This window comes from Triturus cristatus, chromosome 5_2 (genome assembly GCF_964204655.1).
Source record: "Triturus cristatus chromosome 5_2, aTriCri1.1, whole genome shotgun sequence".
Classification (NCBI taxonomy): domain Eukaryota; kingdom Metazoa; phylum Chordata; class Amphibia; order Caudata; family Salamandridae; genus Triturus; species Triturus cristatus.
The window spans coordinates 620,487,467-620,511,411 of NC_140588.1; the positions used below are offsets into that span (position 1 = coordinate 620,487,467).

Sequence of the window (23,945 nt, forward strand, 5' to 3'; positions counted from 1 at the left end):
GGTGTTTGGCTGGCAACTAGTAGGAGTACCGCCAACTGTTGACCATACCCCCACTCTCCCTTTTAACTGGCAAAAGGAGGAAAGAAAATAGGGGGCTTACCTTCAGGAATGATCTCCTATGTCAATGAACAATCTGTATATAGTGAAGCTCTCTAATTTGAATGAGCCAAAAACAGAGCTCACACAAGTCATTCAGGCCCCGTTACAGTGAAGTTCCACCCACCTACTGTATCTGCTTTGCAATAATACCATGTGTTCCCACCTGGCATTATCCCACCCAGAGGCCAGCTAGGTACTCAGCTGAGATTGAGGGTGTGACTGCTGTGGCTCTCTACCAAATGCTGGGTGGGGTTCTTTGGAAATCCACTCCATCATTGCCTCATACATAGTGCTGATTCAGTACTAGTTGTTGGATGGAGCAAGGTCTTATAGTCTTGGATACCTTTGATGAAATATTTTGTTATTTCATAAAGATCTGTATAGCGTGTATTCTTTCATTATTGTGGGCTTGCATCGCTTTTAGCATTCAAGTGCATTCAGGCCCTTGTCTTGAGGATTCATTATAGACCTCAGTTGTTTTTTAGTTGTTTCAAATGGTAGTGGATAATATTCAGCTTTTGTGTGTATCTTTGGCTGAACGTTACAGTGCATTGTAGCGCTTGGCATGTGCTACCTAACTAAAAGAAATATAGCTTCTGATGTGTGTGTGGTCAGTGCTTCATGTTGTGTGTTTTCTAGCTGAAGGCACGGGGCACTAGAAGCAGCTAATAACCAGATGCAAAATAAGGATTTGACTCCCAATGGTGATCAGGGGAGGATCCAGCAGATAGGAATCTATGTCCATCTCCACCAGGCTTTCTTAAATGCTATTGCGTACTGCACGGTGATATACAGACCAACTGTTGAGTATAACAAAGACACCAGAACATTTCAAAAAGATTTATTTTTGAGTGGAAATTACTAAAAAAAAAAAAAGAAAAAAAGTCCAATCAGTACCAGCAAGAAATAAAATATTAAATCACCCAGTTGCAAATAAAACATCAGACCTAACAAAAAAAACACAGCTTAGCACGAACACAGGAAACTTTTTTTTTTTTTTTTACAGGCATCACTTAGAAAATCATTGACAAACGAGTGACACTATTATTCACGAGCCAAGTTCCATTCTCTTCAGCCTTCCAATACCAATTTAACCAAAATCAAAAGTTTACCAATCACACCAGTATTGAAGAGTTCACCGAGTTACCATAGGCAGTGAATGATCAGCATTGATTAACATTAACTAGTCTTTATTATTTGAATGAGCGTCCCATGATATGTTAAGTGCCATTCTGAAGTCTCCCAAGTTAACGTTTCTGAATGGGAAACCGTTTATCTTCCAGTGATATTACACTTCCTTGAATCATGAACCAGAAGCAAAAGTTGTAGGAGGTCTTCAAGTGTAGTCATGTTCCTTCTTTGGGATGTGTACTGCTTCTATGGCACTCATTGGTGAAGTGAAGCGAAGTTCAATTTGAAAAACTTCAGTTTCCTTGAGAACTCACATTGACAGCGTTTATTCACAAAATAAGCACTATTAACCTGGGTAACTCCTTTTACAGAATTAACCAAAGTAATATCAATAATACTGTCAAGTTTAAGAGAAAGTGGCTCTAAAAACTACAAGCCACTCCATAAATATGCCTAAATGTGCATATTGTCGTGGCCATGCGTTCAAAACATGGATAAAGGCAGACAGATTTAAGTACCCGTAATTCTCTGGCTGATGGTGTGTCTAGACAAAGTGGCAATATTTAAATAATATTTTTTTACCCTTAACTTGTATCCACACTTCCCCCCAACTCAGATTTGGAACTAAATGTTCACAATATACATTTGCTGACAATCCTTCAGAAGCTGCCACATAAGCTTTGGTGCCAGGTTCAGTTCAGGTTCAGTAATGGAAAGATTGAAAATGGAGCTAAGCTCTAGAAAGATGGGCAAATCTCTAATGGTTTCTACTTCTTCTACACCAACAAGTACTTGTGACAAGTAAAATGTTAAGACTGATTTATCAGATATCTTCAAATCCCCAGGTGTGCTAACAATACTTTTGATCCTGTTTGATAAGCAACAATACCCTGATATTTAGGAGTTAGGGAGCAAAATTTGAACACTGAGAAACCTACTACTATCACATTTTGTAAACAAAAACTAAATAGTACAGTCTGTAAAGCAACAAAAAAGTCATGTTTTTTCAAAGACGGGTGCCTGGAATGTCCTCTGCCGTTGCAAATGGAAAACTAGGAGACTTTCATCTTCCCTTTTTCAGATCCACCCTTCTGTGGAATTTGATCCTCCTTCTCAGGTGTGATACTTTTCTTCTTGGGTCGCTCATCGGGCTGACGAGCAATTAGTAGTCGACAGGTAAGCAAGATGCCAAACACTAAGGCATGGGCATAGCGCTTGAGGGGGTCACCAACCAGCTGGTGGAAGAATAGTACTGCCAGTACAAGGAGGAGGAGGATGAAATTAGCCACATCCTTTGGGCGACCAGGAACGAGAGTCATGACAATGCCACAAGCCACCTCCAGTGAGCCAATGATCTTTCTGAGGAGAATAGAGTTGATTCCCATCTTCTTCAGCATGGGAAGGGCTTTAACATAGGTCTTGTAGGCACGTTTCTGAAACGAAACAGAAGAAAAGAAATTCAGTTGAGGAGTCGTATTCAGAGAGAAAATGGACTGTGGCCATACTGCTCTTTACCAAAGCTCGTGAGGCACACAAGTGATACACTGTGGGAAAGACAATTTATAAATTGCTCGTTGGACCATAAACTAGCTTTTGTCCAATCATGGCCATATAATGGTACAAATGTTTCACACCACCCAGTCCCCTGTGTTGGAGCATTCATTGATATTTTCCAACTCTATGTTCCCATTTTAAGAAAACCCATATCAAGCACTCAAGAACTTAAGAGTGTGTAACGCTGGAAGCAATGGATATCACGTATCTTTACTCAGCAAATACATTGTATTAAGTAGATGGTGATATGGCAAAACGAGTACCACACTCGTCTCTCCGTCACACCCGATCAATGTCATATCTGAAAGAGTGAGCTGCGTGGGTTGCGAAAGTTCATGTACTATGTGATCTGCTCTTATGTTGATCATTCCTGCTGAGAGTGTCATCACCCACTACAAGACACTAAGGCCCGGATTATGAATGGGTCAGTGTTTTCTGACGCCTGTGTAAACTCCTTAATTACGAGTTGGGTAGTATTTACAGCATCAGATAATTGCCTGGCACATTAAATACGTCACGCTTTGTTAAAATGGAGCATGACAGAATTTAACAGGGGAAAAGTGTACAGTAATTAACATACCATGCAGATTCTGGTGCGGTAAGCACTAAAATCTGCATTTTATTCCTCAGAAGCCTGCTTTAAGTGCTATTTATCTCACTCGATAAATAATATACCATTGTTCATCTGGTGCAATAAAGAGCACCTGGAGTCTAACAAACTCTGAATCTTGGCCCAAATCTTTTGTAGCCTGAAATAGACAATCTTTTTGCCAAAATGATATACAACACATATATGCAGAAGTTGCAGAGATAAAGTGAATGCAAGAAAGATGGCCAATAATGAAGGAATTATATTATTTGTATATTTGGACGCATACAGATTCCATAAAGACTATGTTGCCTGGTATGCTAATATTATATTAACACAAGGCTCATACCTGTTGCGTAACTGACAGAGGTTTCCAGATGTATAACTCACTTAACCGACTACATCCCCATCAGGCCAAACTTCAGAATATGATGTTGAAACGAGTATGTCTAAGTGCAATTCCGGTCTGTGATAATCGCAAACTACATTCGACACTTACACAAATCGCATTGTAATACGTCTCCTGCAGGAAGCCATTATCATAAGCAAAGGTTTCGAAACCTGGTTATTCACTCGTCTGAGGTAACAGCAATGGGAAACAGGTTATGTTTTTTCACTGGTTCACTTGCGACAGCAACCGCCAGCTTCCTGTGGAGCATGACAAATGCAGGCAGTGCAGCGAGTGGCTATCATAGACCCTTTGTTAGTGCAGCACTGAATCACTGCTTTTATTTATTTTATTCGGAGTTCTATATAGCGCAAACTTGACCCGAAGGTATCTGGTATCAGGGCGCTTTACATGAGCACCAGTTGCGTTACATAAGGGCACATTAATGTTTTTGTTGGTTACGGGGAGATTAAGTGATGTGTCCAGTATCAGAGGATGTTGCGCGTCCTTGCCGAGACTCGAACCTTGTTCCCTAGGTTTGAGGTCGACCGCCCTAGCCGTTAGGCCAACTCCTCTCCCCAAATGGTAATTGGTCGTTTACATGGTAAGAACTGTTTCAGGCAGGGAGGGAATGTTAGATGGTGGTGTGGGTGGTTGGCAGCACAACATGTACTCTGCAGGGAGAGAGGAGGAGTTATTGGGGTTGGTGCCAAAAGGATTCATTGCAATAGATATGATTTCTAGGTAATGAGGTGGGAAAGAGTGTTTTGAAGGATAGTGGTGAGGGAGATTTGTGGTTCAGTGTTTGGTGCAGTGTTGGCCATAAGGTGGTGGGGGGTTTGGCAGGACAACATGACATACGTTCCCCACTGGGCACACTGTCCTCCCAAAGACGCTCACAATTATACTGTCCACATCTCTGTGCTGAGGAGAGCACATCAGTGAACAAATGAGTCGAGTTTAAAACTGCAGATTTGTCTCTGCCAGCCTCCCATTTAATAGAGGTCGGGATACCCTCACAGGAGACTCCATTGTATAATTGCACCCACCTGAGGATGGACAGCTTGCAAAGGTCCCTTAGACCCCCATGCTCCCCTCCAAAGAAAAGCACTTAGGGGTGAGCTGACGGTGTGCCACCTCAATTGTGACTCCTGATGGCTTCTTTATCACTGCCCCCTTGTCTATCACATGCTGTGAGCAAAAGAATTCCCTCATTTGCATGGGGCCATGTGCTCGCGCAGGGCCGGACTAAGAATGCAAACCAGCCCTGGCAATAAAGTTGGATCGGCCTAGAGGGAAGGGGGGAGAGTTATGGGGGTGCTGGTGGGAAGCACTGCTGCTACTTTTGATACAGGAGGCCGATATTGCAACACTGCTGCAAAACCGGTCCAAAGTTACAAAACCGGCCCCCAACCTTCCAGTCCACCGGGTAAACGCTTGGTGCCCACCACAGCCAGTGCCCTCTGCTCATACAAACAAGGACATATACCCACATGATTGCACTGGTGCAGATTTAAGAGCCTGTGTAGCTCATATTAAAGATGGTGATGCACAAACACCTGCAACCCTTTCTGTAATACCAAAATGCCTTGGGGCCGCAAAAAGCAGATGCAAACGTCTGTTGTGCCCCTGGGCCGCTTTGTATAATACAACCCCAGGTATATTTTTTTCCTCAGCTAGTGGAAGGGGGCTTGAGAGAAGTGAAGCAATGTTGTGCATGACTCCACTATGCTTGTTGAGCTGATCCTGGGGATCAGCTGAGCAGTGGAGGATTGGGGAGAGGGGAGACATATATAACATACAAATGTAAAGGAGAAACGTGCAATAACGTAAAGTTTACCAAATTACATCGTAGGCAAGTTATCCTTTGCCAGACCTGCCCAGGACAGCACATCAGAGGTAGACTAACACATTTTTGTGCTGGTGTCCTTCTCACTGCACTAGACGGCATTAGCCATGCTTTTTATAGCTCCTGGGATCAACACTGTAAAGTGTGCTTCATTGATATAAGGCAGACAGTGCACTTCAGCTCTCCCAGCCACAATTATCATTAGCAGATGCTCACTGACTAAGCCGGCCACAAGGGCCGAGGTCTTCCAGGCTAGCAACTGTGTGTCAATAGTAAAATGCTTCAGATGGTTTTTGCAGTAAATACACTATTGGCCCGGCCTCGCTGTGGTACGTGGATCTGGCATCAGTCTATGTGAAAAGAACAGGATCCGGAACAGAGCCCCACGTGTACGGTGCCTTGGTGTTTTCCAGTACGCGCTCCTCATTATTGGCCCAGGCAGGCAGTTTGAGGGTTGCAGCTCTCCCAGCTGCGCCTAGGTCACCTGCCGTGATGTTCACGGACTGTCCATCTACTAACTCTAGTTTTAGTTGCCCGTGTTGGAGATTTCAACATATGCCATTTGTCTGTAATTGTAGCCTTAGTGCTAAAAGACCAATGTTACATTTTAAATGGAAGGTCTCTCGTGCCGTGATTCTGAGGGAGGGGTAGACACAAACAAGAAACAAGCCTTCTCACCAGGATGCCCGCTGCCTGAAAAGAAATGTAGATCTGTGCAGTTCGTTAATCTGTAAATATAAAGGCTGCTTGGGAGCCGGTTGATGTGGCGTTAATTGATAGAGACGTTTTAAGCTTCCCGAAAGACTAAGATTTATTCTTTTTGAGAGGTATTGTAGGGGTATTCCAAGATTAGCTGTGGACTGCGTGCTTCTAATGGACTGTTGTAAAACTGTTTCCATTCAGCATAATCTCCATATTGCTATAATCTATACACTGCGAAAAAAAAATGTTGTCTTTAACCTAAATGTATGCCCCCATTTAGTGGCAGCCTATCTTATATTGTGTGTAATGCAAATTTAAACAAGCATTGGCATAGCCAATAGGTCTCGCCTTTGGGAGCTTATAAGTATTTAGTCATGCAGCACAAAATCCTTACTGCAACAGCATTAACTGTTGCATGGGTAAACACTTATAAGGTCCCAAAGGTGAGACCTATTGGCTATGCCAATGCTTGTTTAACAATGCATTAGAACAATTATTGCATGTATTTCAATGTGGAACCATTTGCATCTTTGTATATTTGTATCAATGAATTTTTTGTGGTTTCATAATTATGTTTTTTTGCCTTTGAATAATCAGATAAATTGTGAAAATATGAATAAATAAAAAAATATAATAAAATGACAAAAAATAATATGATTACGTGCATGATTCGATCATTCTAGTAATGGGCAGCTCATAGAGCTCAAGTGAGCCAATAGAGAAAAAAATACAGGTCGCGTTGGAGTTTTTTTGCTTATTTTTTGTGTTTTTTGCCCCCTTGCTCCTTGACCTACAAATTAATTCCAGGGGGTACCTTTTCATCTATAGTGCAAAGCCAGAGGAATGGCAGCCCGCCAAAGTGACAATTGCTAAGAGAGCAGTCAAGTCAGAGCTAGAAAGAGAGCGAGAAAAGACTGAAAGAGAAGGGGGGAGAGAACGTTGACAAAGAGAGGAAGAGATAAACAGAGAGAGAGGGTTTTTGATAGAAAGACAGAGACAAACGTCATGCCCAAGGGAGTTAAGACAACCGACTTTATATTGGGAGCCACGTCCTACAGCAAATAACTGAGACTGTGGAGAAATGTGCACCTCATAACAGGGTAAACCCTCACAAGGACAGTATGCAATAATCAATACTTATGAAATTCGGTATGATTGATTGTAAAGCTGGATCCGGTTAGAGGAGCGACAGGGAACAGGGGGGGGGTTATCATTTGTGCAATGATCGCCCTCCCCCCCCATAGGAATATTTCCCCGCCAAAGTCTCCTGTCACAGCTTGCAGTGCGCTGCTTTTCCCTGCTTTGCCTGTTGAAAACTGCCAGCTGCCTGCCTGCTTGTTTGCACTTACAGTCATATCACCTGACCTGGCTGTACAAGGGGACACGGAAGCAGTGTGCAGTGTGCTAGGCCCGAGGGAGGCAGAAAGAATCTGCGGGCGCCGTGCACTCTCCGGTTGGGGACTGAGTGGAGCGGCGAGGGGTGGGGAGGGGTGGCTGTTGCCCAAGCAGAGCTACTTCCCCCTCACTCTGGCTGGGCTCAGAATCCATAAGGGTAGTGGGGTTGTCTGGGTATTTATAGACCCTGAAAAGGAAGGCCCGCAATTCCTCGCACAGCTGCACTATAACACAAGCATTGGCAAAGCCAATAGGTCTCGTTTTAGTCACCTACTCGCTTTGCAATTTGTTTTTACCCGCACTACACAGCATCCCGATGGCTAAAGTTAGATTTTTTATAAAATCCTTGGACTTGGATGCCCACGTCATTTTGCATCATGCATGCGCGAGCCTACAAAATGAAACTAGACCTTTTTAGTTATCAATCCGAGTGAATTGGTAACTAAAAAGAAAAGAAAACATGCATCAACGTTATTTTTTATAAAGGAACTGAGTTGGCAAAAGCAACAGAGATGAAAGCAACACGGGGGAACACATAAGCAACATGGGTCATTGCAAGTGGGAGGCATAAGCCAGACAGGGAGGGAGAGATGGGGAAGCATCACCAGGGTGGGATGAAACACTGAGGGTGGGGGAAACTAAGACGAGGGACGAGAAGCATACGGGTAGAGGAAAACAAGAAAAACAAAGATGGCGCTGGAAGGCAATGAGAAGAAGCACACAGGCAAGCACAACATGGAAGGGGCAAGGAGAAGCACTCTGGCAACGAGTAACATGAGTGCAGGTGAAGAGAAGCGCACAAGGGAGACGGCTCAAAGAAGCATGCAGTCTCATGGCTTGCTTAAAATGAAAGACAAGACGTCAAAAGTGAAAGCAGGGGTTTGTGCGCCAAAAGTGAAAGTAATCACGCTCCAGATGGCGCCTCGGGCGCTGAAAGCTAGCAGCTGCGCACGCTCGCGTGAACGCAAGCTTTAGGCCAGCAAAAGCTGGTGGGTAGCACTTTGAAAACCCACTTACTACATGTCTCGCCTGAGGCAGCGCATGCGTTGACTCAGGCGAGACCTAAAAATGACTTACACATTCACAGTGCTTTCTGTGATGGGCAGGGACCTCCTAGCCCTAAAAATACATAAGCCACTATTCCCTACTGAACCAAAGAGAATTCAGTTCTATGGGATTCTGGTTGCACACACATACATCTGCAGTATTCACATTAACCAACAGAGGTTTCTTAACATGTAATAGTGAATTTCCCACTGAATTATTTTACAGCTTGCATTTATTTTTAATTTAAGATATGCGTTATTTTATATGCAGTTAACTGATGGTGAAAGATCAAAAAATAGTCACAGAATATTTTTTTATTTTTACCCACCCCTTTGATTCCACCTCCACACTCACTGACTCCGCCCCATGCTCACTGACTCCATCCCCATTGCACTCAGGATCACAGTATGCATACATTTCAGTGCTCTTTGACCCCTAAGAAAGCCAGAAGTTAGCATATGGTGTCCCACAGTCTCTCACCTTCACTATGTACCTTATGTTTTTTTACATTGTGCCATATTTACCTGTAATCTGTATTTACTTAACCCCTTCTGTGCCACGCCCTTTCCCCCTCCTGTGCCGGGCGTTACATTAGTGGGTGGGGTTCATGACGAGATAGTCTCGTCATGGGCACAGCGCGACCGTGCTCCATGACGAGACTATCTCGTCATGGGCACTGAAGAGGTTAATACAGTGTACTATTTATCTGATAGAATTGTACAAAAACACTGTCCTTTGGTGCTAAAGGGGATTGAGAAAAATAATCTAGTCAGTTGCTTAATTGCACTATGTGTGAATAGGAAACCTGGGTTCAAATCCTGGCTTACCCGCATGACTAAACTGTATGATTTAAGTCAAATCAAATGACTACATGTATCTAGTTTACTTGATAGTGGCATTTGAGATCACATTCAAGTAATTCAGTTTAAGATGGATCCTATGCAAAAATCTCACTTGTATATACTTATCTGCTTGTATTATTCCACCATCCATAAAAATAACATTGGCCATGACATAAGTGACACCTGACAATGCGTACACTTTGTTGACTCATGGCTTTGTTAGGAGGGAGGGCTATTAAATGTTTTAAAGTTCATGTTTAGAAACTTCTAATTCAAATAAATGTCAATGCAATGTTGTGAGCTAATATATTACACTGAAACACTTCCATGTGTTAAAGACTTTAAATTTTAGAAAGTGTTTCTTTATCATGTACTTAGATTTTTTTTGTTTTGTAATTTGCATCACAAATCTTTTGAAGGTTCTGCATGCTCTGTGGCACTTAGAGATGAGCCAGACCACTAGCTCAGACTTGGCTCAACCGCAGAGCCATTTTAACACATGTACAGAGTGGGCCATTTCCCAGGGCCCAACACTCCAAGGGGCCCAGGCCCCTACCTGCCCTCTACAAGGACTACCAATGGACCATTGCACCAGCAGAGTTTGCCGTGGCGAGAGAGTTTTGTTTATTCAACCACTTAACAGTGCCTCTTCTGTTTCTGGCCTCTCTGCTGAGGATACTCTCTGGGTACACAATACTTTCCAGTACTCATTGAGAGCTTATCTAATTTTTAGGAATTTTCCCGCCTTTTTCTCCTCTCTCTTATTTATCCGTCTCTTAGCAATGACCCTTTGAATCAGTTGCTTTGGAAGTCCCATCTGATCTTGACTTCATCCTGCTCTTTAATTCTCTGTCTGGTGGTCATGTTCACAGTTCTGAGATCAGTCACTGACACACACTCTAATGTAGAAGTTGGGCGCTCTTGGTGCTGTGCGACTACAGACAAGTTGTGGGTACCGCACATCCAGACATTTGGTGTGAAACTGTCACCTACACCATTTGCTCTGTCTCATTATTGTTTAGGTTTGACGTCTAGTGGAGGGTTAGGTGAGCCAGATGTGTTTGTTCAACATGTCTAAACTAGCAGAAGGTGAAAAAGTCACTTACCTTCCTAAATTTTTCCGAAACTGTTTGACATGGGTCTTAAAATATTAAGAAACACAATGAAAATGTTGCAGTTGCTTTCTCTCCAAGAAAGACTGGGTATATCTTGGTTGGAGTGATGCCCTTGACACCGTGCTCAAGGGCATCACTTTACTATAACACAAGGACATAATGTACCATCTAGATATAATGTAGCATACCTAGAGGCAATCTCATACACAGCATAGTGAATACATTGTGCAATATAAAAAATAGTACATAAACACATTGATAAACGAGTAGGGTATGGCCGCTTCTCCTTTTGTCCAGAATTGTAACCCTTTGTCCTGATTTTTTTTTATTTTTACAGTCCTGTCCTGAATTTGCCGCCATGCTCGGTCATCACCCAAGCTGCGCCCATCCGACATGGTGGCACCCTGTGCTCTGTGTGGCAGTCGTGCAGGGCGGTACAAGATGTTTATTTCAACACTGCCAAATAGGTTTCTTTTCTCTGCTATGAGTCTCTCTAAGGCCCTGAGCAAACAGCCCGGGCCGCTGGATGCTGCTGACTTCTTAAACAAGCGTTGGCATAGCCAATAGGTCTCGCCTTTGGGACCTTATAAGTGTTTAGCCATGCAACAGTTGCATAACTAAATACTTATAAGGTCCCAAAAGCGAGACCTATTGGCTATGCCAAGCGGCCGCGAAAGTGATCGCGATCAAACATCAAAGCGGCCGCGAAAGTAAGCTCGGTCAAGCGCGGCGCGCATGCCCACGCACATGCACTGTAGCTCTAGGCTGGCCTGGTAGCACTTTTTGGAGCCCTCACAAAATGTCTTGCCAGACCAGCGCATGCGCTGGGTCAGGCAAGACATTAAAAAGTCAACAAGTTGTAGCCTAATCTTCCAACCAGCCCCAGCCATGTGGGTGGCCTCACCTGTCAACCGGTTTGATGCCGGCGGCAGAGCGCACACTTTAAAAGCGCTGGCCAACCTGTCCTCAGCTGTCACAAGTCCACGCTCCGAGCGGTACCAATGGCAGTGACTGCGATTCCACCAGAGCATGTCAGCCGTGCGTGAAAACTGCCGGCAGTGCTGCACTTAGGCAGCACAACCATCAAGGGCATCACACAGCCAGCATGCCGGTGGTCCCCCCCCAGCTCCAAGACGCTTTCTGCTACTCTGGCTCAGCCTGCCCCGGCAATCACTTCTGGTTAGCATAGGTGAGTCCAGCAGTAGAGCACTAAACTGAATCCAATGGAACAGTGTCAGAGCGTGGAGGCAGGCGCGGCAAAAACGTGGTTAAAAAAGATAAAATTCTGTCTGTGTGTTTGTTGCTCTTTCACCTTCAGGTAATTACACATAAAATAACACACACACCTTAAATGAACAATGAATTCAAGTTCAAGTAATGAGTGGGAAATGCACCTTTTTACATGTGAAACCTCAATTGGTTATTGTAATATCTCTGCAGATGTTTGTGTTTTGGTAACCAGAGATAAACAGAATGGAATCCTGGCTGGAGCATTAGGGAATAGGGACTTGACTATTTATAGTACTACGAGGTTCCATCATGGAATTGAGAAAGCACTTTAACTAGGCAAGGCATTAATTGTATTACAGACAGTATAAGATAAGTGTAACTCAATGGGTCACATATTAGGCTGTAGAATGTCACCCCTAAGTACACTGAAACCATGGAAATGTCACACAGATGCAAACCGAAACTTTGGCAACCATCGATTCCCCCTGTTGTCTACCTGGTGTCACTAGGAACCCTCGCAATGAACAACAACTCTGTTATTTTCCGCTAAACAGTTATAATTCTATATGAAGCAGAAAAGTTCATGTTCGCCACAATCTGTACCACTGATCCTTGCATGCTTCCAGTTCTTATTTTGTCATTTATCTTTTACTTATCTCTTTTTATTGCTGTTATGTTGTCATTGATTAAAGTGGAACTTTCAATCAGACGGCGTAGAAAACAAAATTATAGATCAAATTATGATTACTTTTACTTCAGGAAATATTCAGAAAAATCAAAGACGTAAGGAAGACACTTTTAAAAAAAAAGAAAAGGCTATGATCCCAGCGATTTGTACGAAAATACATAATCAGACTGTGGTAACGAAGACGTTCTTTGGAATTGCTACTCCGCCTTCTTGTGGGGTTGTGATTTTTCAGAACACTTATGGCGATGCACAGGTAAGCCCAGAACACCAGCATGTAACTATGATATGGATTAATATTAACATACACATAACATACATTTGTGCTTCCATGTATATTCTAACACCAGTATTGAGATGAAGCCATGCGCCTTCCGGTAGGGAATTAAGCTACGTCAAAGAATTGCGAATCTCTGCAGGACAAATGAGGCTAATTGAAGAAATGATGTTGTCGTGTATACAAGCAGAAACATGCTTAAGACCTGCATTAAGGCGATTTAAGCTTTGAGTAACCTTAAGCCTTCTCAAGCGGCTGGCTTAATCCCAGCCGTGTCATCTGTGTGCACAGCACATTGGCAGCCGCTGCTCCTGTGTGTCTTTTGATGTACAGCGCCTCTGAAACCAGGCCGGGGAGTCCACACAGGGTTAATGCTAACACGGCCAGTGCTGTGCCTGCTTCAACAACAAGGAGTGCAACCAGTCCGTAGTTTCCCTGGTCTGTGGTCGCTTTTCTTAATATGGGGGTGTAAAAGGAAGCCTTTTCATGAGTTTGGGACAAGTGCTGTTTGAAATGTTGCCCTGAGCGAAGGCATAAGCCACGGTACCCAGTAAGATATGTCTGCCTTAAACAGGGAACACAATAAGGGCTTGGAGCTTGCCCTCTTTCTAATAATCTCCGCGTTTATAAAAGTGGATTTGATGTGTGAGACCAATGTGAACGATAGCTGATGCAGGATCACCGAGGTCCACAATGGCTTCAGAAGTAAACCTAATATATGTCAACAACATATGGATGGGAACGGAAATTCCCTGGGCTCTAATAATTACTTCATCAACTATTGATTTTATTTTACTTTCAAGTGGTTTCAACTTTTTAGTAGATGAATTTAAAACCTCCCCCAATTGTGCCAGTGGCCATAAACCATTGGCAGGTTCCTCAAAATAGACCATGTGCTAGCAGAACCAAGGCAGGCAGTGGCCTCTCTTACTTTTTGCTCCAATAATGGACTCAGATTGAAATAGGAGCAGATTGACCCAGTACTTTTTTTTTTTAGGACAATGTTGTTTCTAAAAACTTTGCCACAATATATACGTGTTTGACAAACGAATGCCACCCGACATGCAACAATAGAGTACTTTGCCAGCGTTTGCTCCGTTATTTCGTAGACTTTAACTATAAACCGCAACACTTCTACTCCCTCCCTCCATCAGTGGTTCAATGCGGCTTGCTCGAAAGCTCACAGGCCATTGAAGGCGGCCTTTAAACATGTTCTAAAAAAGAGGATCAATCTCTACTGCACGTAAAGAGTATACAGCCACTTTGATGGCAAGGAAGACTGAATTGAGAAATTAAGCCTAGTCTGAGTTAGTGGCTGGCAGGAGTGGGATCATTCCCCGCGTGCTTGGATTGCCAAATCTCGAGGACATCCAGGAGCGTCAGAGGGCACTGCAGAGGTCTGGTGGAATTTTGAGACCCCGTTCCATGTTTCGATGCAGATGATGCTGGATCTCAATGTTCGGGAGATGAGGACTCCAGCACATGAGATCTAATCCCCCCCGAGCTCGGAAGTGATGCCCACGGTGACTACTCAGACATCAGATGATATCCATTAAATTGACAGTTAATTTAGTTTAAGCATACAATATTAGTATATCAGCTTTTATTTTTACTGTATACACAGAGGTGTTGTTTTACAACTACGTGGCTATCACCTGGTCAGGAGGGCTGGGGTATCCATTTAACACCTGTGGTTTAAGACACAGTTAAAGTCCATGAGCCTCTCACAACCCACTGCAATGGGAGTCACCACTGACCCAACACCCACTTAGAGGTCACAGGTGTCAACATTGGAAGACCCTCCGTTTCGAGCTTCTAGTTACGCTAAACATGCGCCGCCACCTTAGCAAAGATATCACTCATCTGGAAGGACTCCTGCTGAGCCTTGAGGAATTGACGAGGTCCTCGGATGATGCCCGGGTGCGATTGCACAAAACCAAAAACGATCACATATCGTTGCTGGAAAGACTGTGTTGCCTTAATTATGCTGCTCATATGTGTCACTCACAGTGTCACTGTATTCAAGCTAGCCTGGCTGATGGGGGCGATTTCCCGAACCCGGTACCAGGATGCATGTTTCCAGTCGAGGGAGGACCTGGCTTGGCAGTTCGAGCTGGATTGTTCCCATGAGGCACAGGGTCAAGACTGATTTGCATATGGCTAAAACTGGGGTGGCATGGTTAGCAAAAGAGCGATGGATTTAACCGAGATCTGTTGACTGGGGTTGAATGTTTGATTTTCTCTGTATTCCGTCCATCATCTGTGTGTCTTTTGCTTCCTTATTTCATCGGCCAAACCGGGGAGGGACGAGTAGGAGATGAAATCATCCTATAGGCCCCTTGCTTTGTTAAATACAGACAACAAATTTTGGGTGAAGATACTGGCAAACCGACTGGCTCCAGTGGTGCCACAGCTGGTACATCCCGACCAAAATGGTTCTGTTCCAGCCAGGAACCCCCCTCTAAATCTACGCCAATACTTCCGGGTATTGACACATGCCCCACAGACACAACCACTTTCGTGTTGCCTAGTTCTGGACTTACATAAGGAGTTTGATTCCCTCGAATGGCCTTACTTATTTGCAGTCCTTGCACAATATGGTCTGGGGCCCCGCTTCCTCGGATTGGTTAAATTACTACATACCAACCCCACGGCAAGGATTAAAATAGGATGCCATATATCAGAGCCCATTGGGATACAGAGGGACACCCGACAATGTTGCCCACTGTTCCCTCTCCTGCTTTCTTTAGCACTGGAGCCGCAAGCACATATTCTGTGCCCAGAGCAAGCAATGGGGTATTCCCCTTGGAGACAGTACACATTCTATCTCACTTTACGCAAGAGATATGTAACTCTATCTTAACAATATCCAGTCCATACCACCCACCATTGAATGACTATTAGCCAAATTTGCCGCTGTGTCCACATTCCAGTATCTGGGAATGAAGGTTTATCACAACATAGTTTACGAAGTCACTGCACAGATATAATTCTGGCAAATTCTGCTCTAATCAGTTGCAGGCGAGTGGCCCTCACCAAGAAGTGGTACTACCAAGACTACTGTAGTACTTTTGTCAATCTTCCACCTATACATACATAGACCCTTCTTTTGTTTCCGAGAAAGCTTGATGTGCGATTTTATATAGCACCATACATGCCATACAGTAGCAGAGCGGCAGACTCAGTGTACCTAACTTAGACCAGTACTACTTGGCCTCGCAGCTGGAGAGAGTGGCATGATAGTTTGCAAGCTGCAATCTGGAGGAAACAGCAATAGTCGTCCCTCAATGGGTTCTGTTACAGCTGCTTAATATTTTTAACGGCTTTACCAAAGCGGAGCTGCCGGATGCACTTTTCCTTCGGGTTGCATATCGCTCCTTTCGTGGGACATTATTTACCATCTGTTCAGTTACACCTTACGCACCCACACTTCCACTGCTCGGTATGCCGTGGGGCTCCATGTCAACTTCCCTTAGGGGCTCTGGCACAAAGTGGGACTGCACAGTACAGGCGACTTATATCGGGATGGGACCCTCCTACCCATAGGTTAAGTACTGACTGACACTGAGCTTCTGCCGTGTCAATTCCTGTTACATGCTTCCTTTATACGAGTGTTAAGGCAATCCTGGAGAAACATGACAACATGAGTCCCCACAGCATCTTACTTTGCAAAACTTGCACGTACAGGGAACAAGCAGCAACTGACCAAATGGATGACTAGTTCTCTGCACACCCACGGCTACCCCTCTCACTGCATTGCGCAGACACTTGGCAGCTGCACGGACAGAGAGTGGCAGACGATCCTGGCTTAGCCTACTCAAGTGTCTCACAACCGTTACTTTAAGCGAATCCAATTTTTCATATTCCATAGAGCCTATTTAACCACCTATAAAATTAAACGATATTTTAACCATACCAACGCTACCTGCTTCCGCTGCCTTGCCCCTGACGTGAAACTCCTGCATACACTTTGGGCCTACCCACTACTGACAGAAAATTGAAGTGGGGTTACTACACACCTGACATGCTGCATGGGTACCACTGTGTAATACACCTGGGAGGTATGTCTGCTAGGCTGCTGTTGCGCTAAGAAAAACATGAGCAGCAACACAATTTAGGGACCTGGTCCATATCTTGGTGAGGAGACTGACCACCTGTAAATGTTAGGCGGCAACACCTTCTGTCACAACTGCGTGAGTGCTATCCATGTTGGCCTGGTCACAGGCACAGAGTGTGGAGCTATATAGGGAGTTTTATGTTCCATATAGGTACCCTAATATAGGCCCGGGTAATATCATATACCTTCACCTACATTATCTCCCTTATACTACACAGTAACAAGCCTTTAGGATTGAAAATTTACCTAGTTCTAGTCCTGGGCGCAGAAGGCAGGTTTTTTCCCTTGAACAATAGCGTCGTATAACTTCATCAATGGACTCCTACACTATGAATGAATATTCATAAGGGTTCTTGGAAACCAGGCAGAGGCATAATTTCTGCATACAAGGTCCATCCCATACGTCATCCTCAAATCCAACAATTGCTATTACAAGGGACAAAGAAACCCTAGATACTTTTTGTATAAATACAGCACATCTTACTAGGGTTAGACAGAGGAGACTGAGACTTCCCGGCCGACACACTGACCAGAGACGCTGAGGCTCCTGCATGCAGACGTTCCAGCTGACAATGGCCTAACATATCCCTTGCGGGGTGTCCAACTCGAGACCAGGACGGGGTCCCACACTCTCTCACTTCAAGTAATAGGGTTAGACTAAATCCTAGAGGGATTCTTGACTTCACACCTACTCGCATGCTAGGGACACTTAGGTACATCTAGACAGGCATCGTAGGAGTACGCGCTCTTTTTATCATGCATTTTATATTCATGTATGTATTCACGATTATTGCAAGATGGTAGAACTGTACTATCCTTTTATTTTCACTGTACTGCTAATCATATATATCTGCTACTGTCCAACGGTTGTTGCAGCACATCTATTTTACACTAGAAGAACAACTGTGCAATAAATTCTTATTGTAACACACCCAACTGTTTCTTCTGTGTAACTCTCTGAGACCGAATAAGTGAGTACGAGTGACTGAGTGAAAGGTTGTACATTGTTTCCACGATTCTGAGGGATTAGGGTTGTCATGTTCTAAGGTTGCCAAGAACTAGCCTCTCCTCGATAAGAGGGGATTCTAGTGACACTGTGAGCTAGCTGATACAGACAGACTAACATTCTCGGTGGGGTTGCTCAGAGTCAGTCTGCCACCAATCCTACAGTTTATATTATCCAAACGTGCAGATCCTGTATGGGTAATATAGGAACTATACAACAGGAGGTCGTGAAAGGTCTCCGCAAATACCTAATTTCTGATGACTGGGACACACTCTTGGAGAAACTGCCAGTGATGGGCAGGGCGCAAACCAATCCCCTCCATTCCCTCTGTGAACCCCACTCCCCATAGTGTGACTTATGCCCCTGTCAAAGGTTGAGACCCTATCATTGTGTACAGATGAGCAATAGGTCCCAGGCAACGCCCCTCCCGCAGATATAACCCACATACCACTACCTCTGTCACACTGAGTGAGCGTAGGAACTTACTCTTGGAGTTTTGTAAACTGCAGTTGTCAGTAGTCTTAATATATGACACTTTTTTATGCAACGGATTGTCATTGTCTGTATACAGTCATATTTTCTGTTGTATTCCCCACTGCTGTCAGTGAAATTCTGTTAATCATTCTGCTGTATACACCAGATCTGTACAGTTCGTTATTGCATATTAAGATGTACTGTATTCCTGCTGTCCAAGATCAGCAAAATCGCTTGTAACTTACATACGTTACGTTTTGAAACCAAAAAAGAAAAGAAAAATGCCAATAAAAATCATTTGTTTTTTAAAACAAAATGGGACAAATTCCCCTATATTTCAGTGCATCAAACTGGGGCTTCATCAGTTGACTTCCTATGGTTAGAAGTCCTGCCCAAGCTAATCCTGAAGGATGTAGGTGTAAAGGTCCAGAAACATCTACATGGGTGAGTAAAGGTGCTAGTATCGGCCCCTGGGAGAAAATGGCAAACAGCCTCAAAATGCTGTGAGTTAAGAGAAGGATCACCATAAATGGTGGCCATCTTGAGACAGTGCTTAGCGATACAGAAGAGGAAAGCTTGAGTTTGCTTCACCACTAGACAACGAGGTACAGACCTCACCACAGTTGAGTTTCTTGAAATGTAAAGGTCAGAGAATATGATGAAAAGGTTGTCAAATCTGGGACAAGGGATGCAAAGTCCCTTCCGGACACTTCTAGATATAAACGCAGCTAAGGACCTACTTGTTACAGAGATATGGTATAGATAATACAAGAAATAAGTGGCCTTGTATGGATACTCTTTGTGTGACTGACTCAAGAGATAGAATGTTGACATTTGTCAAAAAGAAAGGCACCCTGGTGTATAGCAACAAAGGATAGACTGCTACTCCCCCCCCCCCCTAACTGGGCCCCAGAGGGATCAAGAAGGATACAAAGATTGAACAAGTGTAAAATAAAATGGGTAAAGAATGGCCTACTTCAGCCAAAATAAATTAAGGTGTCTTGGATACTGAAGAACTACCTCTTTATGAACTGAAAAGAGGTGAAAGCATTGTGACGTAGAACCTGACAAGGCTTGTATGTAATAAGTGTGCACAAATGTCAACTTTCCTGACCAAGTGTACTGCAAAGAGGGATCCGATATGAAATAGCATGCTTGGTGACTTTTTGCAATACTCCAGTGCAGTGAAACCAACGAAAATCTTGTCATTGACTTTCATTCAACATAATAGTAGGCACCTTGCCCAAGCTCCAGTCTTTGTAACTGCTTCTCCTCACTGCAAGGATGAGGAGGCAGAAAGGAAGATGGAAAAGTGAGAGTTGTCCAAGTGGAAGGCAGTCACTAGCTTAAGAAGAAAATAGGGGCAAATGCACAAGGCTAGTTTGTCTGGGTAAAATACAGTAAATTGCAGTTGGACGGACAGGGCCTGCAACTCTCCAACCCAAAGTAATCACCACATGAAAAGGCAGTCTTGAGATGCAAAAGACAGATCAAACATTTGTGTTAAATTGCACACACTGATATCCTGATGTAGGTACGAACCTAAGTTCAAGTGCCACTCCAGAACAACAAAAGCTGTGGGTAGGAACATGTCAATAAAACCTTTCAATAAATGAGCCACAAGGGTCAAGTTGAACAAGGATTGATTTGGGGGGTGGGGGGAGATGCATAAAAAAACTAAAAGGTGTGGCCAAGTGTCCTTTCATGGTTGAAACTGCCCAACCCTGTTGAGTGTGGGAAATCTTAAAGCACTCCCAAACAGACAATGCCAAAAGGGTTTAAGCCCGAATCCTGGCACTAGGGCCAGATATAGACTTGTTCCAGACTCAGGTTTAAACAGACTTGGTGTTGGGTTTTCGGGCAGCTAAGATGACATCAGTTACCTCTGATAGTAAATCAAAAGTCTCAAACCGGGACCACTCAATCTCCACATGTGCAGACGAAGAGTCAAAGGATTGTAGAGGAGGACCTGGCCATCCTACTATGAAAAGAGATCTGCTCGATCCACAATGGGAAGGAGAGGCCACATACTGAGTCCTAATAGATTGGCAGACCACATCCTCTCACTGGGTCACGGATGATGAGAATCAGCTGCAAGCTGTCCTTCCTTGAGATTAGCGGAATAGGAGGGAACTCGTTATGCAGGACCTTTGACCAGCTAAAATGGCAGACGTCCAGCAGAGACCCTTGTGGTGGGAAGTATGGGTGCAGAACAAAGAGCATTTCCTATTTCGAGCTGGAGTAAAGAGACGAGTGCATGGAATACCCAACCTGGCAGCTCACATTGGGATGGGACACCCATTCATGATCTTTCACAAATAGGCGACTCAAGGCTGCCTTCATAATAAGGGTGTCTACCAAATAAGAGGTCACTGGGAAAATTCGAGTTTCGGAGCTCACTGCCACAAACCTAGGAAATACCACATGTGCAGGGAAAGCTACTAACGCCCCCCTCCCTCCCAACCTGCCCTCAAGAGGTAGTGTACGGCTGTAGTGTTGGCCAAAAGAACCGGCACATGACCGGATTGGGAGGAAAGAAATTTCTTCAGTGCTAGACAGCCAACTCTCAGCTCCAACAAGCTGATGTGAATTCATTGTTCTGATGGAGACCAAAGGCATCACATTGTCATCGCCCTCAGATGAGATTCCCAGCCCAATCAGGAGGTACCCATATCAAAAGTAGCCAGCATCTGTATGTATAAGATAGAAAGGCAAAACCCACTGTAAAGCTGGAGGGGCACATCCACCAATAAAGGTCTGGAAGGATTGAGAGGAACATCTCCTCACAAGCAGAGAGGCAGCCATGATACTGAAACCACTGCTGTCTGAGGCACCACTTGATCGACTTTATCCATCACTGGGCATGTGAAAGATACAAAAAGCTATCACACCCAAAAGAACCTTCAGAATTGGAGCTTAAGTGTAAAACACTGTATTCAGATTCTGATTGTCCGAGATCCTTTGAGGTGGAGGAAATGCACTCATGCAAAAAATATCCTGATCGCTCCAATAAAGGCCAAGCTCTGAGTTGCACGGAGGTGGGACCTCTGTTTACCAATGAAGAAGCTCAACCAATAAAGGAGAGTCAGGGAGCCCGTCAGATAATCTGAAGTCGGAGGGGAGGGGAGAGCTGCTGTGAAGTCCTTTGAGACAAGTCATTCGGGAAACCAACACAATGGGGTCTTTCCACTTCACTAAACTTCAAATTCCACTTCAGTAAACTTCAAAAAACATTTAACCCCTATTCTTGTGTAATGAATGCATAAGTCTGGACCACAAGATCCAGAGTTCCTTGGGTGGCTCCCGCTATAAAGGACAACCACATCCGAGGAATCAGTGCTAACAGTCAGCGCAAGAGGAGTCTTGGTGAGAGAATCCCGTTTCAAAGAATGGGAGGTGAGCCTGGAACATTTCCAAGGTCTGAGGAACTTTATGGCGTTTCTAAAACGAATCTGGTAGGAGTGTGATTGCGCACATTTGAAATATTCCTCTTTCAAAAGATACTTTCTTTTTGCCCACAAGGCTTAGCTGAATACAGGCCTGGTAAAGACATTACAGTTTATAGGACGAAGTTGAGTCAACCCCCATTTATAATAAGTCAGCACAGAGGAAACCGACAAGTGTGTGGAACTTGGTATTTTTTTTTAATAGTCACACAACATAAATCTAGAAGGCAGTGCTGCAAACAAAGGTGTTAGTAAAAGACTTTTCCAGGTGCTAACATTTGTGAAGTAATAATAAGGAAAAGATATGTCTTGTTAATCAAAGTCAATGAGTGTACAAGTGCTACGAACCGATAGACTCTAGAAGGATCATTGTGTCTCCCGTTATTGAATGATATGTTATGCTGAGAAGTGGGAGCTAATAACTATTTGAGAAAATAATGATATGATAGAACTGTGTTGCATGTGTGCTAGTCTAACCACTGTTTTCAAATCCTGTATCTATAGCACTGAACATTTATGGGAGAGCGTCTAAGGATCCTATTTGAAAAAACTCATTATGGAAGAATCCAGAATCCAAAAGTTGGTATAATCAACCCTACGCAACATAGTTGTTGACTGATCTTAAGTAGTCCCTCAACTTGGAATCACCGAGTAATCTAGTCATCCTGTTGCATGTCTTTTTCCGCAGTTTCTTTCCCATCAAAAAACCCTTCCTCTCACCTGGCCACAATGGTCCTCTGCATACGTTTAGAGCACAACTGGTGCTACCAGGAGGTGGGCCATTTCTGAGCACTGTGCCACTCATAACGAAAACTTTGGATCCTGACACCTGCCATCACCAGCCAACTGGCCAAGAACAAGAAATACATGGACTCTGGGCATTCTGAGGGAGGCTGCGACCACAACAAGTCCCATGGTGGTCTTTTGTGCAGTCATAAAACCAAAAGGCTGTACTGTGAACTGGCATCGTTGAGACCCCACCATAACGTAGAGTTAACACATGTGAGCTTGGAGGATCGGCAAAGGGAAACAGGCATCCTGGAGAGCCAGCAAGACCATCCAACCCTGCATGTTCATGATCAGGTGAGCCTGAATCAGGTACAGCATCTTGAATTTGTCCTGACGGACAAAAGCCCAAGTCCAAAATGATCCTGAGGCCCATCTTTCTAGGGAACAAAAAGTAAAGGGAAAAAATTCCTGTGCCCTGCTCCTCTATGGTACCAACTCTTTAGCTTTTTTTTTTTTAGCAATGCCATTACTTATGCCTCCAACACCAAGGAGTGGACTGGTGTGCACACTTCCTAATGGATGCTGGATTTTCTATGGGTGGGAGAAAAAAAATGGAGGGCATAACCACTGCAGACCAAATGGAACACCCACCGATCCATAGTGTTGGATTCCCTCTGGCTCAGAAAATGGCAATGCCCAATCAGAAGCTGGTGGTAAATAAAAGAAACTTTAAGGTTGCAGAAACAGCAAAGGGAACACTGGAGCTGCTGCTGCTGGAGTTCTTCAGATCCACCTTGCCCATTAAAGAGCAAAAGTACTGCTGAAGGGTCTGGCACAGCTGGGAGGGTAGAGACAAAAGCGGGAATGTGGAAAAATCATAAAAAGCGATGGCACTGCTGGTGGAATTGTTTTGCAGGGGACGTCATTGCTAGGCAGCCTGCTATTGTACGGCTGTTCTTGGCGTACTGCAAGAGGCATCTGCTTTCCTGCTGAAGACTTCAGTAGGAGACAGAGCTGCCGAAATCCCTGGGGCTGAAGGGTCTGGCCCATCCATGGAGTCCAGAAGTTGCACAAGAGCAGGGTAGTCCTGAAAAAATTCCAACATGGTAAACCAAAGAGCCTCCACCTGAGACAGATCAACATATGGAGCCGGAAACCCAAGAAGCTTCTTGAGAATCAGAATTGTGCTGCCAGATTTCCAAAAACAGACATCAGCAAGACTTTTTCTTCAAAGAAGAAGCAGAGGACTGGTCTTTTCTCTGCTATTTCT

The 23,945-nt window shown here is 44.1% G+C and overlaps 1 protein-coding gene across 1 annotated transcript in view; it reads right to left on the reverse strand.

The window, feature by feature from the left end:
• Nucleotides 1-924: 924 nt before the first annotated feature.
• The window catches only part of TMEM35A (transmembrane protein 35A), a 43,136-nt gene continuing 20,115 nt past the window's right edge, over nucleotides 925-23,945 (reverse strand). The window contains exon 2 of the mRNA XM_085607723.1: nucleotides 925-2,663. Coding sequence (XP_085463849.1) covers nucleotides 2,283-2,663 — 381 coding nt within the window. The 3' untranslated portion in view covers nucleotides 925-2,282. The remainder of the gene's footprint in view (nucleotides 2,664-23,945) is intronic.